At 42.7% G+C, this 12,069-nt stretch overlaps 1 protein-coding gene across 2 annotated transcripts in view; it reads left to right on the forward strand.

Annotated features, from left to right (window-relative positions):
* Positions 1-12,069, forward strand: part of Pik3cb (phosphatidylinositol-4,5-bisphosphate 3-kinase catalytic subunit beta) — a 104,477-nt gene that overhangs the window by 69,214 nt on the left and 23,194 nt on the right. For both annotated transcript variants that reach the window (XM_021636595.2, XM_021636594.2), the window contains exons 10-14: positions 1,039-1,135; positions 2,046-2,176; positions 6,354-6,404; positions 9,317-9,505; positions 11,236-11,357. In XM_021636595.2, the coding sequence (XP_021492270.1) occupies positions 1,039-1,135; positions 2,046-2,176; positions 6,354-6,404; positions 9,317-9,505; positions 11,236-11,357 (590 nt within the window). The remainder of the gene's footprint in view (positions 1-1,038; positions 1,136-2,045; positions 2,177-6,353; positions 6,405-9,316; positions 9,506-11,235; positions 11,358-12,069) is intronic.

The following is a 12,069-nucleotide window of genomic DNA, read 5'->3' on the forward strand; positions in this document are numbered from 1 at the left end:
TGGAAGTGTGTATGTACATATATGTATAGATACATATAGAATGTTAATTTATAAATGATATATATGTACACACATATTTATTTCTATATGTTTATGTATATTTAACTAGGCTGGCCTTAGGCAGGCTCTTTAGCTGAGGATGACCTTGAACTCCTAATTCCCCTGCTTTTATTTCCTAAAGTTGGCATTACAGGTGTGTGCCACTCTACCAGTTTTATGCAGTGTTGGGAATCCAACTGAAGGCCTCCTGTAAGATAGACAAATACTCTAAATACTAACCCTTCAAAAAAACATCTTTGACATGCTGTTTAAATACCTTCATAAGAGTCCTAGCTACGCAGTGCCACTTTTTTGTTCTTGATTTCGAGATAAGGTCTTACTGTGTCATTAGCTATGCTGGGTGGGATTAAAGGCTTGTGCCACTGTGCCCAGCTTTGTAGACCAGGCTGGCCTTGAACTCACCTGCCTCTGCTTCCCTGAGTGCTGGGGTTACAGGTGTGCGCCACTGTGCCTGGCTTCTGCCCAGCTTTTTAAAAACAAACATATTTTTCTGTAGAACAGGCTGGTCCATAACTTGCTGTGTGTAGCCCAGGCTGACCCCACATTCATAGCAGTCCTCTTTCCTCAGCTTCCTGAGCTGGGATTGCAGGTGTGGGTCACCACCTATGACACAAGTGTCTCCCTCTTAGCAATGTAAGCAAGCAGTTCCCGCAGTGTCCTCAGGAGGACCTACTCCACCACCTACATCATATTCATCATTTTAAAACTTCCTCAGTTTCAAGAATTGAAAAAGAAAGTTTTCTGTTCTGCAGGCATACCATTTTATTATGGAACACTAATTGGCTGTAGAACTTTCTTAGCAGTTATAAAGATTGAAATGGCTCCCATCCATGCCTTGTTTTCTTTTTGCATGCATTTTTGGAAATTACCTAGAACTTCAGACATTCCTAGTGCTAACACTGATACAGGGGGCATGGGTTTTGTCACGCCTTCCAGTCCAGTCTGGGTTTATTTACATAGTGATGCTTTTTTCAACAGCACTATCCTGTAGCATGGGTAAATACGATGGTTTTTGACTTCAAAGGGCAGCTGAGGTCTGGAGACGTAATACTGCACAGCTGGTCTTCATTTCCTGGTAAGAATTACTACTTTCTGTTTGTTTGTTTGTTTGTTGTTGTTTTTGTTATTTTTTCTTTTTTCTTTGTTATTTTGTTACAGTGTTGAGTTTTTTGGTTTTTTGTTTTGTTTGTTACAGGGTTTCTCTGTGTAGCCCTGGTTGACCTGGAACTCACTTTGTAGACCAGGCTGGTCTCTAACTTAGAGCTCCACCACCACCTGGCTAAGATGTATATTCTAAGGGCAGCCTCTAGTGCTGGAGAGCAGCTAGTGTTTCACTGCTGTACTAGTCAGTGTTTCTCAGACTTCACGTTGTTGTTCTAGTTCATTAAAGAAACTGTTATTTACTCTTTTTTTGTAGTTTTAAATTTTTTTTTTTTTTTTAAAAAGAGAGACAGAGTCTCTCTTATGTGGCTGATCTGGAGCTCACTATTTTGATCAGGCTAGCCTTGAACTCACCAGCCTCTGCCTCCTGAACCCTGGGAATTAAAGGCCTGTGCCACCATGCCCAGATGTCATTTATTCTAAAATTGGCATACATGCAGTATTTTGCTGCAGACATTGAGTATGTTTTTTTTTTAATGTCAATGAGTGTGTTCTTTTATTAAACATTTATTTTTGTAGGTTTTTAAGAGAACCTCTCACATAATAGCCTCTTCTTCATTGCTCATAGTTGTCCTGACTGACAATGAGTACTCCACAGAGGTGGAAAATAGTAAAAGCTCTCCAGTTAGATTTAGCTTGATGTTCAAGAGAAATGAAGTCCTCCTCATGCGTTCAGGCTTAATGATACAGTTTGCTAAACTTGCTTAGGTGACACAACCTTTAGGATATTTTCATGACAGAAAGCCAGTTCCAAACTTTTGTTTTTTTTTTAAAGTTTAGTTCCAAAAGCATGTTTTTAAGCCTCCAGGTAATTTGTGTTGTAGATGAGCTGGAAGAAATGCTGAATCCCATGGGAACTGTCCAGACGAACCCGTATGCTGAGAACGCGAGTGCCTTGCATATTAGGTTCCCAGAGAATAAAAAGCAGCCTTATTACTACCCTCCCTTTGATAAGGTAAGCGCATCCAAGGCCATGGGGCATGAAGGGCTTGGATCATTCCTGGATCTAGCTCAGCGTGTCCAGCTCTCCCAGAATTCCACGTGCGCTGACACCATGACCCAGGGGAAGGCCTTGCAGCAATTGGTTTGGGCTCATTGCTGACCAAGTGAAACGTCGTGTCTCTGGAGTTCAGGGGCCGTGTTTGCAAAGAGAGGTTTAATTGTTCCGGGTTATTTTCTGATGTAAAGAGTCTCTGAGGTGCGTTCCTACATAATCTGAATGTGTAATGTGTTCTGTGAAACATGCCTGACATGTTGACTCAGAGCTAAAGATACAATGATAGAAGAGATGCTTCAGGCTGAGTATAAGTACTGTCAGGACTGTGAGGGAAGTGGCTTTTGAGACCGTGCCCCACTCTAACCGGCATGATCTAGAACTCACTGTGTAGTCCACACGTGGGCTTGAATTTGTGGCAGTTTTCCTGCCTCCACCTTCCAAGATTGGGACTACCAAGTGTGAGGCATCATGCCTGCCAGTGGCTTCAGTAGAGTCTGTGGCCAGGATTTCTATTTCAAAATACACACTTAATATAGAGAGTATATGCATGTGAAATAAGATTATTTGGTGGTGGCCGAAAGCAGGGCTGAAATGACTTACATGCCAAGAAAGCTGAGCTGTCATATATTTCTCTCCCTCCACCTGCTGGAAGATGAACCCAGGTCTTCGAGGCTCGACCTTAACGTTCTCAGCCCTTTCCCAATGTTCTTTTTATTTTGTTTTGTCTGTAATTTTATGTGCATGAGTATTTTCCCTGTGCATATGAATGTGGGTGCTTGGTCAGAAGCAGGTCAGAAGAGGGCTTCAGACCCCCTGAAACTGGTATTACACAGGGTTGTGAGTTACCACGTTGGTGCTGGAAACTGAATATGGCTCCTCTGGAAGAGCAACAAGTACTCCTAACCGCTTAGCCATCTCTCCAGCCTCCTCTAATATGTTTTGATTTTCAGGCTTGACATTCTTTCCAATTTTAGGAATTATTAGTATTGATTTTAATACAAAAATCTTTGAATACATCCCCAAAATTTACACAAGAAATTTCTTCTTTTTCTAAAGATTTATTTATTATGTATCAATGTTCTGTCTGAGTGAACACCTACATACCAGAAGAGGGCACCAGATCTCATTATAGATGGTTGTGAGCTGCCTGGGATGTGGTTCCTGGGAATTGAACTCTGAACATTTGGAGGAGCAGCCAGTGCTTTTAACCTCTGAACCATCTCTCCAGCCCCTGATTTGTTTGTTTGTTTGTTCTTATTTTTGTTTTTTCAAGACTGAATTTCTCTGTGTAGCCTTGTCTACCCTAGACTCGCTTTATAGACCAGGCTGACCTGGAACTCACAGAGAACCACCTGTCTTTGCCTACCAGAGTGCTGGAATTACAGACGTGTGCCACCACGCCAGCTATCTCAAGAAATTTCTTGGTCCAAATGAGAAAAGGTTACCTTTAAAGTACTAAGCAATACCTAAGCTAATCCACTAAATCAGTGGATTTAAATCAGAGCATCACCAGACTTGCATAAAAGAGACTTGTGTATGTGTGTCAGAGCTGTGGGGAGAGGTGCTGATATTGGATGGTAGAGCCTCACACCGCATTTAATCCCAGAGATGGTTTTTAAATTTTAAATTTGCTAATTTAATTTATGTAATTCATTGTTACTTTGTTTATTTGTATTTTGTGAATACTATCCACCTAAGAGCCAACTTATCATTACAAGTTCTTCAAAATGTTTTTCTAGCTGAGCAGTGGTGGCAAAGGCCTTTAATCCCAGTATTTGGGAGGCAGAGGCAGGCAGATCTCTGTGAGTTCAGGGCTAGCTGTGAGTTCTCTCCCGCAGTGTGCCTCACACCTGTAATCCCAGCAATGGTGACACTGAGGCAGGGGTGTTGTAAGTTCCAGGTTGGCCTGGGCTAGATAAAGTGGCTTTTTCTCAAAAACATGAAATATAAAAAGAGCCGTGGATGTAGCTCAGTGGTAGAGTATGTGCCCAGCATGTGCAGGGTCCTGGGTTCAAGCACCAGTGCTATAATGAACTTAAGAATAAGATTAAAATACTATTCTGACTGGTAATTTAAAACTAAATTAAAAGTTGTGCTTCTTAAAACAACTGCTGAGCAGGTTAAGACCTTTCCATTTAAAACATCCCGAGGAGGGAAGAAACTACATTCAATTCCTCTGTTACATTGCTGTAGTCCCAGACACTGTCCTTAGATCACAATCCATTCCTAAGCCATTGCTCATGCGCTACATTTCACGGTCTTCTGTAGTGACCGTTATCAGCTATGAGGTGTGTTCAGTAACCAGTTATAGTTTCTTGGGGATCAAATTAGATGCCTCCTAAAGAATTTTCAAATCTAACATATTATGCAATATTTTTGCATTTATCTAATTTTAGAGAAGCCAGATTTCTTTGAATATCTAGCTTCACTATTGCTGCTGTCATCCTGAACTAGTCATCTCGGTTCTTGCTGCAGCCTCCTGAGTACTGAGGTTGCAGGCAAATGCCACCATGTGGGGAGTTTTTGGGTTTTTTGTTTTGTTTTGGTTCTTTTTTTCCTGGGTTAAGGTGTGGTTCATGGGGAATTGACCCTTAGGGCTCATGCACGCTGGGCAATTGCTACTGTATTTTATCTTATTTTTAAATTCATTCCCTTTACAGTGCTGGCACTTGAACCCAGAACCCTGCACATTCTGGGCTAGCACTCTGCTGAGCTGCATCCCACAGATCTCTTTTGGGCAAGCTCCATTGTAGAGCTAGAGCTATATTCCTGACCCTTCGACCCCCCCCCCCCTTTTTTTTTTTTTTTTTTTTTGAGTCACCATGAACCTATGTCTAACCTCCATTTAAATTATTTTGTGTGTCAAAGTCCTGCTTTGTTGCCTGGCAGACTTTGATCTGTCCTTCTGTTCAGCAAGTTACTTATGATGACCACAAAAAAAGTCACAAATATAAAATGCAAAAGCCCCCAAGGTCCCATGTTGTTACGCAGTACTGCAACTGTCATCGCTTATCTTTTGTTTTACAAGTCAATTTTATGACTTGCTTAGTAGAGAACGTACTCTCACTCGGTCTTAGAAACCAGACTGGGAATCACCACATTGAACACCAAGCTCAGCCACAGGATGGGGAACTTCTGAGTCTTCCTGTCTTCCCACATCGGTCAGTCCTGGTCCTTTCAAGAACACAAGCTCTGTGTAAACCAAGGGAACTGAAACTGGTTTTCTGTTCTCACTATGTCAACACTTCTGCATCATTTTATGGCAGCGCTGGGGGTCAACGCAAGTGCTAGGAAGTGCTCTACCGCTGAGCTGCAACTCCACAGGCCTCCACTTCCAATTTTACTCTCTGTTTACTTCATTTTCCTCTCTCCCTGCCCGTCCTCCACCTCACCTCACCACATCTCTACCGTGTAGCCCAGATTGGGCTCACACTTGCTACTCCTCCCTCAGCTTCCTGATGGAGAATATAGATGGTGGGACTTTTGTTGTTTGGGTCTCCCAGGACCGTGCACATGCTAGGCAAATGCTTTAGCCTCGACCCACGTGCACCCCAGCCCTTAGTAGCTGTTGACTGTGGAAAACCAAATGTAATGATAATAAAAATTATTACTTATTCTAATTCCGTAGCTCTCGTTAAAATTTTTAAGATTGTTTTTATTTTATGTGTGCAGTGTTTTGCCCATAAATATATATTTGTGTACCGTATGCCTGAAGTCCCCAGGGAGGCCAAAAGTTCAGCTGCCCTGAAACTGTGGTTGCAGATGATTGTGAGCAACCATGGTGGTTCTGGGAAACAAATCCAGGTCTCTGGAAAAGCAGCGACTACTCTGAACCACTGAACCATTGCCCCAGCCCTGGCCTTCGTAACTCACTTTAGAAACACTCTGGAAGAGCCCTGGCTCTGCACTGTCTTCAGTGACATCATTGTTTCCCTGTTGTCAGGGGTTTGAAGCACTTTGGGACACACTTCTGTTGCTGTTTTATTTTTTTTTTAATTTGTTTCCACTTATAAAGTTTAGGAGCACCAAGCATGTATGGTCTCTTGTAATCCAAGTGCAAGCATAATTATTAACAGTGAAAATTTTACAAATATTAGGGCCGAAATTTAAGTTGTATTTTTTTTTTTTTAAACAGATCATCGAGAAGGCAGCTGAGATTGCCAGCGGAGACAGTGCTAATGTGTCAGTAAGTATCGCGTTTCACCTGGCCCTTCTCACTGCAGAGCTATAGCAGCCTGTGAGAGCAGATTGGTGCGCACAGCCAGCGCCGGCTGAATGTGGCTCAGTGTGGGTGGCTCGTGTGTGAGTGGTAAGCCCTTTTCTTTATAAATTCAGGGTACTGGCCCATAGAAGATGCTAGTGTACCCCACGGATTTCCAATGCTATTTTAGTATCATTTAGTTAAGTGAGGAGACCATATTCTTTCAAGTAGCAAAGCTGGTATATTACAGACTAGCTTTACCGTGGGGGACCTGCGTTGTATTTTCTCCTTGGGAACTCTGCCAAGTTGAAAATGTCATTTTTGTTTTATGTTTTACTATTTTTGTTCCAAACTTCCTAACTATATTATAGACAACAGAAGCATGGATGTAAAACTAAAGGTCATATAGTTGATTTTGATGATAATAATAATAATATTATTATTTTTGAGATTAGAGTTTCTCTGTGTAGCCCTGGCTGTTCTGAAATTCATACTGTAGACCAGGGTAGCTTCAAACTCACAGAGATCCACCTGCCTCTGCCTCCCAAACGCTGCGATCAAAGGTATATGTCACTACTGCCCAGCAATATCAAATCGTTTCTGCTGACATCGCATAGGCTAGATCCTGGACACATGACTAGACCATAAGTTAGGTTAGACAACATGGTCTTTTATTAGACTGCCATGTTGTTGGGTAATGGTAAGAGGTGCTAATTCTGGAAGGAAGTAAAGGAGGATGATATTTGGAATGTTTAGGTAGTCTTACTGTGTACTTCAGTGGCCTGGAATTGCTCAGTCTTCCTGCTTCAGCCATCCAAGTGGTAGCAGTAAAGGTCTGTGACTGTTGAAGCCTCGCATGACAGAACACGCCTGTATTGCAGCAGTGGGGAAGTAAAGGCAGAAAGATCAGGTCATCTTTGGCTGCATCGCAGGTAGAGGGCAGCCCGGGCCATTATAAGACCTGGTCTCACATGACCAGAATCAACAACAAACCAACAAAACAGGACAAGACTGAGCTCTTTCTTCATTACAAAGTTCCAGATTTTAAACATCTCCGGTAAGGGCTTTTTTCCATGGAACAACGTGGAGACATTGTGTGAGTGATGCAGCTTCCTCAGAGCCCACTGCAATGGTGTCTAGACTGACTAGGTAGCAAGCCTCCAGAAGCTCTCCGTGGCTGGTTACAGAAGCATGCTCTGCCTGGCCTTCACCGGGGTGCTGGGGGTCAAAGTTCAGGTCTTTGTGGTTGTACAGCACTCACCCCACCACCCCCATTAAGATGCCGTCCCAGCTCATTGGTTCTCACTTGGAACTTAATTTTTTTTTTGGTTTTCCTCAATTGTGTGGATTATTCTTGGTTACCTTGTTCTTAAGTCTAACTCTGGCCGTCTCCCTATTCACTGTAATGTGCCTTCTGGATGACATCTCCTACATATAGAGACTCCCAAGCATTCTGCGACCAGGTAGCTCCCGGGGGGTCAGCACTTTTTCTCTTCACTGTTGACAAGATTATTGTCCCAGCATAACACAGGGAGGGGCATGCAGGGCCAGCGAGACTGCTCCCTTTTTGGGCAGACATGTTTGCTGCCCAATCCTTATTTCCCTAGCCTCCTCCTCCTCTTTTAATCTGAGTCGGAGCTCCCTGGAACTCTGCTTAGCACCTCACTGCTCCCTGAGCCCGAAGGCCCCATCCCTAGTTCATACCTGCACTCTCTCACTAAAGGACTCCTGTTAGGTTCATGCACATTTCATTTGACGCCCCACCCCATTTTAGACAGGTTGGTCTCAGACTCACGGTGTTGCCGAAGAGAGATGCTTTGACTCTCCTGAATCTCCTGCCTCACCCTCCTAAATGCTGGGACTGCAGGTTTACCAAATTACGTGTGGCAGGCGATTTTGTTTGTTGTTGTTGCTTTCTAAACATGATCGGCCTATGCTGACTTGCACTTTGAGTCTTTCTGCCAAGTCCTCCTCTATACTGGGTTGACACCATCCCTGAAGAAAGAAATTCAGCTACCTTTTCTTCATTATTGTTGTGTTGGGACTGAACCCTGTGCAGGCTGGGCCCCTGTTCTACTGGATAAACGTTCTAATACTATAGGGTTTTGTTTGTTCTGTTTTATGATCATGGAGTGTCTAGTTTATAGAATTTTTATGCCTTTAAGTCAAGGCACAAGCCAAGAAGGTCTCTGTTGATCATTCTTATTTTACTCCTTATATGTTTGGGTTATCTTGTATGTAGGGATGGGGAGGGGGTTGAAATGGCTCTGGATAAAAGAGCACGCCACCAAGCCTGACAACCTGAGTTAGATCCCCAGGACCTACATGGTGGCACTTGACTGTACACACACCTACAAACACACACAGAGGCTTATTCTTTTAAATAATTTATTTATTTTCATTTTATGTGCATTAGTATTTTGCCTGCATGTAAGTCTGTGTGAGGGTATCAGAACTTGGAGTTAACAGACAGTTGTGAGCTATCATGTGGGTGCTGGGAATCGAACTCTAGTCCTCTGGAAGAGCAGTTAGTGCACTTAACCTCTGATCTATCTCTCCAGCCCCTGGGGAGGATATTTTTTAAAGAATAAATTTCATTCAAATAATAGTGAATTTAGAAGATATTTAAATGATAATATATATTTAAGCTAAAAGCAATAGTGCCATCTAGTGTTTACACTTGGACTTAAAAAAAGAAAACCTTTATACATAGCTTGTATCCTTAATATTGAGCAATGCAAACTTTTAAAAAAGATCCACTTTAATTAATCTTTGTACAGAGTTTCAGTTTTGTATTTCATCTGGTAAAACTCACAATTATAGCATATAAATTTGCTGACTGGTTGCCTGTGGTTTGCACAGTTAAAATCTACAATGAGTATTTTATTTTCTTGAAGAGTCGCGGTGGAAAAAAATTTCTGGCTGTACTGAAAGAAATCTTGGACAGGGACCCCCTGTCTCAGCTGTGTGAGAATGAAATGGATCTCATCTGGACTCTACGGCAAGACTGCCGAGAAAATTTCCCACAGTCACTGCCAAAACTCCTCTTGTCAATCAAGTGGAATAAACTTGAAGATGTTGCTCAGGTAACAGAAAATTCCTCCTTCCCTCTCCTCCTCCTTTCCTCCCTCTTTCTCCTCCATCCCTTCCCTTTCTCTCCCCATTCTCCCCCCCACTTTCTTTTCCCCAAATAACAACAACAACAACAAAAATCTGTCTTCAGACCTATGTGCATGTGTGTCTGTGTTACTCATTGATTTTGTGTAGAATGTCTTTCCACAGACATTTCCATTTGTTGGATGTTTTCTGATTTCTGTTTAAAGATAGGTTCTCACTGTGACCTTGGCTGCTCTCAAACTTCCAATCCTCCTGGCTCAGCCTCCGAGTGCTGGGATCACTGATGTGCGCAGTGATACCTAGCTTGCTGGGTAATTCTCTGCAAAAGCTATTCCTGAGGTTTTACAGCTTACATATTCTGGGTAACTTCTGAGATCCTGGAGCCCGGGTGAGGCGACCATGCCTTATAGCAATAACAACTGCAACAGTAGTTTGGGAGCCACCGTCTATCAAAATGGGCACTAGTGGTTTTGTTGTTTTAGTCAGGGTCTTACTTCGTAGCCCTGGCAGGCTTAAAACTCACACCGGCCTCAAGCTCATACACATCCACATGCCTCTGTCTCCCGAGTGCTGGGTTTAAAGGTATGCACCACCATTCCTGGCACAGTTGCTTCTAAGATAAGCAGCCAGCTGAAGGAGCACCCTTCACTGTCTAACCAACACAGCTCTGATCTTGCCTAGTAAATTGCTGTCAGCGGTTCAGGATGTGCAAGAAAACCCAACAAGAGATCACACATACTAGAGAGTAAGGTTTTATCAAGTGTTGAGTGTTGCAAGAGCCACAAATCAAACTTTTTAAATTCTCATTCAGAACCAGTTTTATTTCCAGTTGTCTGTCCCTGTGAGACTGTGCCCTGTAAATGTGTCATACCCACAGGAGGAGGGCTCCGGATCTCACAGAGCCATGGCAGAGGCAGCTAAGGGTCCCCGCCCCCCAGAAGACATGGATGTAACTGCATCTATACATCTTTCATACAGAGCTCTGGCTCTTGCCTGGGGTAGGGGTGGGGTGGGGGGTCTTTGTTGTCCAGATAGCATTGTGAATATGATTTACTATCTATTTTAAAAAAGTAGGCACTAGTATTTAGTTCTTGTGGTTTACTTATGTTCTGATTTGAGGAACTCAAGCATGCTCTGATTAATAAAAGATTCTGTAAAGTAATACATTTCTTTAAAATTTCATTTAAAAGTAGATGGGCTTGGTGGTGCATGCTTTTAATCCCAGCGTTTGGGGGGCAGAGACAGGTTGATCTCTGATTTCTAGGTTAGCCTAGTGTACAGAGCAAGTCCAGGACAGCCAAAGTTACACAGAGAAACCCTGACTCAAAAGACAAAATAAATAAATAAATAAATAATTTATGAGGAAACTTTGCAATTTTATATTGAGCTATTAACCTCCCTAGTGTATAGGCCTTTAATTAGCTCAAGACTTAGCTTGTTTATACTTTCTTATCCTTAAATTATGTGATGGCTGATGATTGTAGAATCCACACTTGCAGTGTCTTCCTGTTTTCATTAGTTAAGCACGTAGCAAACTTTTAAACTTAGACGGCCTTTGTTAGTCTGCATCTTCCAGAATGTTTCAGGCATCAATAACTAAAGTTTTTCCTTTAATTTGACTCATCTCTGTTCCCATGTGCCTGGAAAGATAAGGCACTTTTGTCCACCAAATTTGTAACCCAGCTTTAATTTTAAACAGCTTCAAGCCCTCCTGCAGATTTGGCCCAAACTACCCCCCAGGGAAGCACTGGAGCTCCTAGATTTCAACTATCCAGACCAGTACGTCCGGGAGTATGCTGTAGGCTGCCTGCGACAGATGAGGTAAGTCCTTTACTACACCAACCTGGGGCAAGGAATTTCCTGGTGGGCCAGGAAGAGGGTGGCTACTTGAATGGTTACATAAGAAGCCTAAGGAAGTTTGAGTTTCCGTGGCCAGTTATGTGGGAGCTCATCAGAGCACCCTCTGCTGGCCCTATAGCCTAATCGCACTGCTGATGAACAGTTGAGGTGCGGAAAGCCACTCTTCCCTTTTTCTACAGGACAGAGTTCTGAAACCAGAGTTTCTAAATGCCTTACCCTAGGCCATCCCCAAAGGTTAGATTTCCCAGAGGGAACAGGCACACCTGTGTTGCCTCTTTCCTTCACAGTAGTCTACTAATGACCAAATAAAAAGGGTTAATATTTTATGATGGAGGCATATTTGTTTGTTTTCACATAGGATCTCGCAGGCTGCCCTTGAACTCACCATGTAGCCCAGGCTAGCTAGTTCTCAAACTCAGACAGATCCTCTTGCCCCCAGTCCTGGCTATGGTCCCTTCTTGCTTTTAAAATCAGCTCAGTTTCAGATCGCTTGATTGGCAGAGGAAATTATGCAAACTCTTTAATGGTCTGAGATGCAAAATCTAATGTGTGAGAGAAGCGGCTTGCCACTTTTATACTTCTGTTTTTCACCGTAGCTATAGGTCTTTAGGTGGATGCAGATCTTCTTGGTTAATTGATCACTTAATTGTATAGGATGTTGTATAGGATGTTT

Source organism: Meriones unguiculatus, chromosome 6, assembly GCF_030254825.1.
Source record: "Meriones unguiculatus strain TT.TT164.6M chromosome 6, Bangor_MerUng_6.1, whole genome shotgun sequence".
NCBI classification, from domain to species: Eukaryota; Metazoa; Chordata; class Mammalia; order Rodentia; family Muridae; genus Meriones; species Meriones unguiculatus.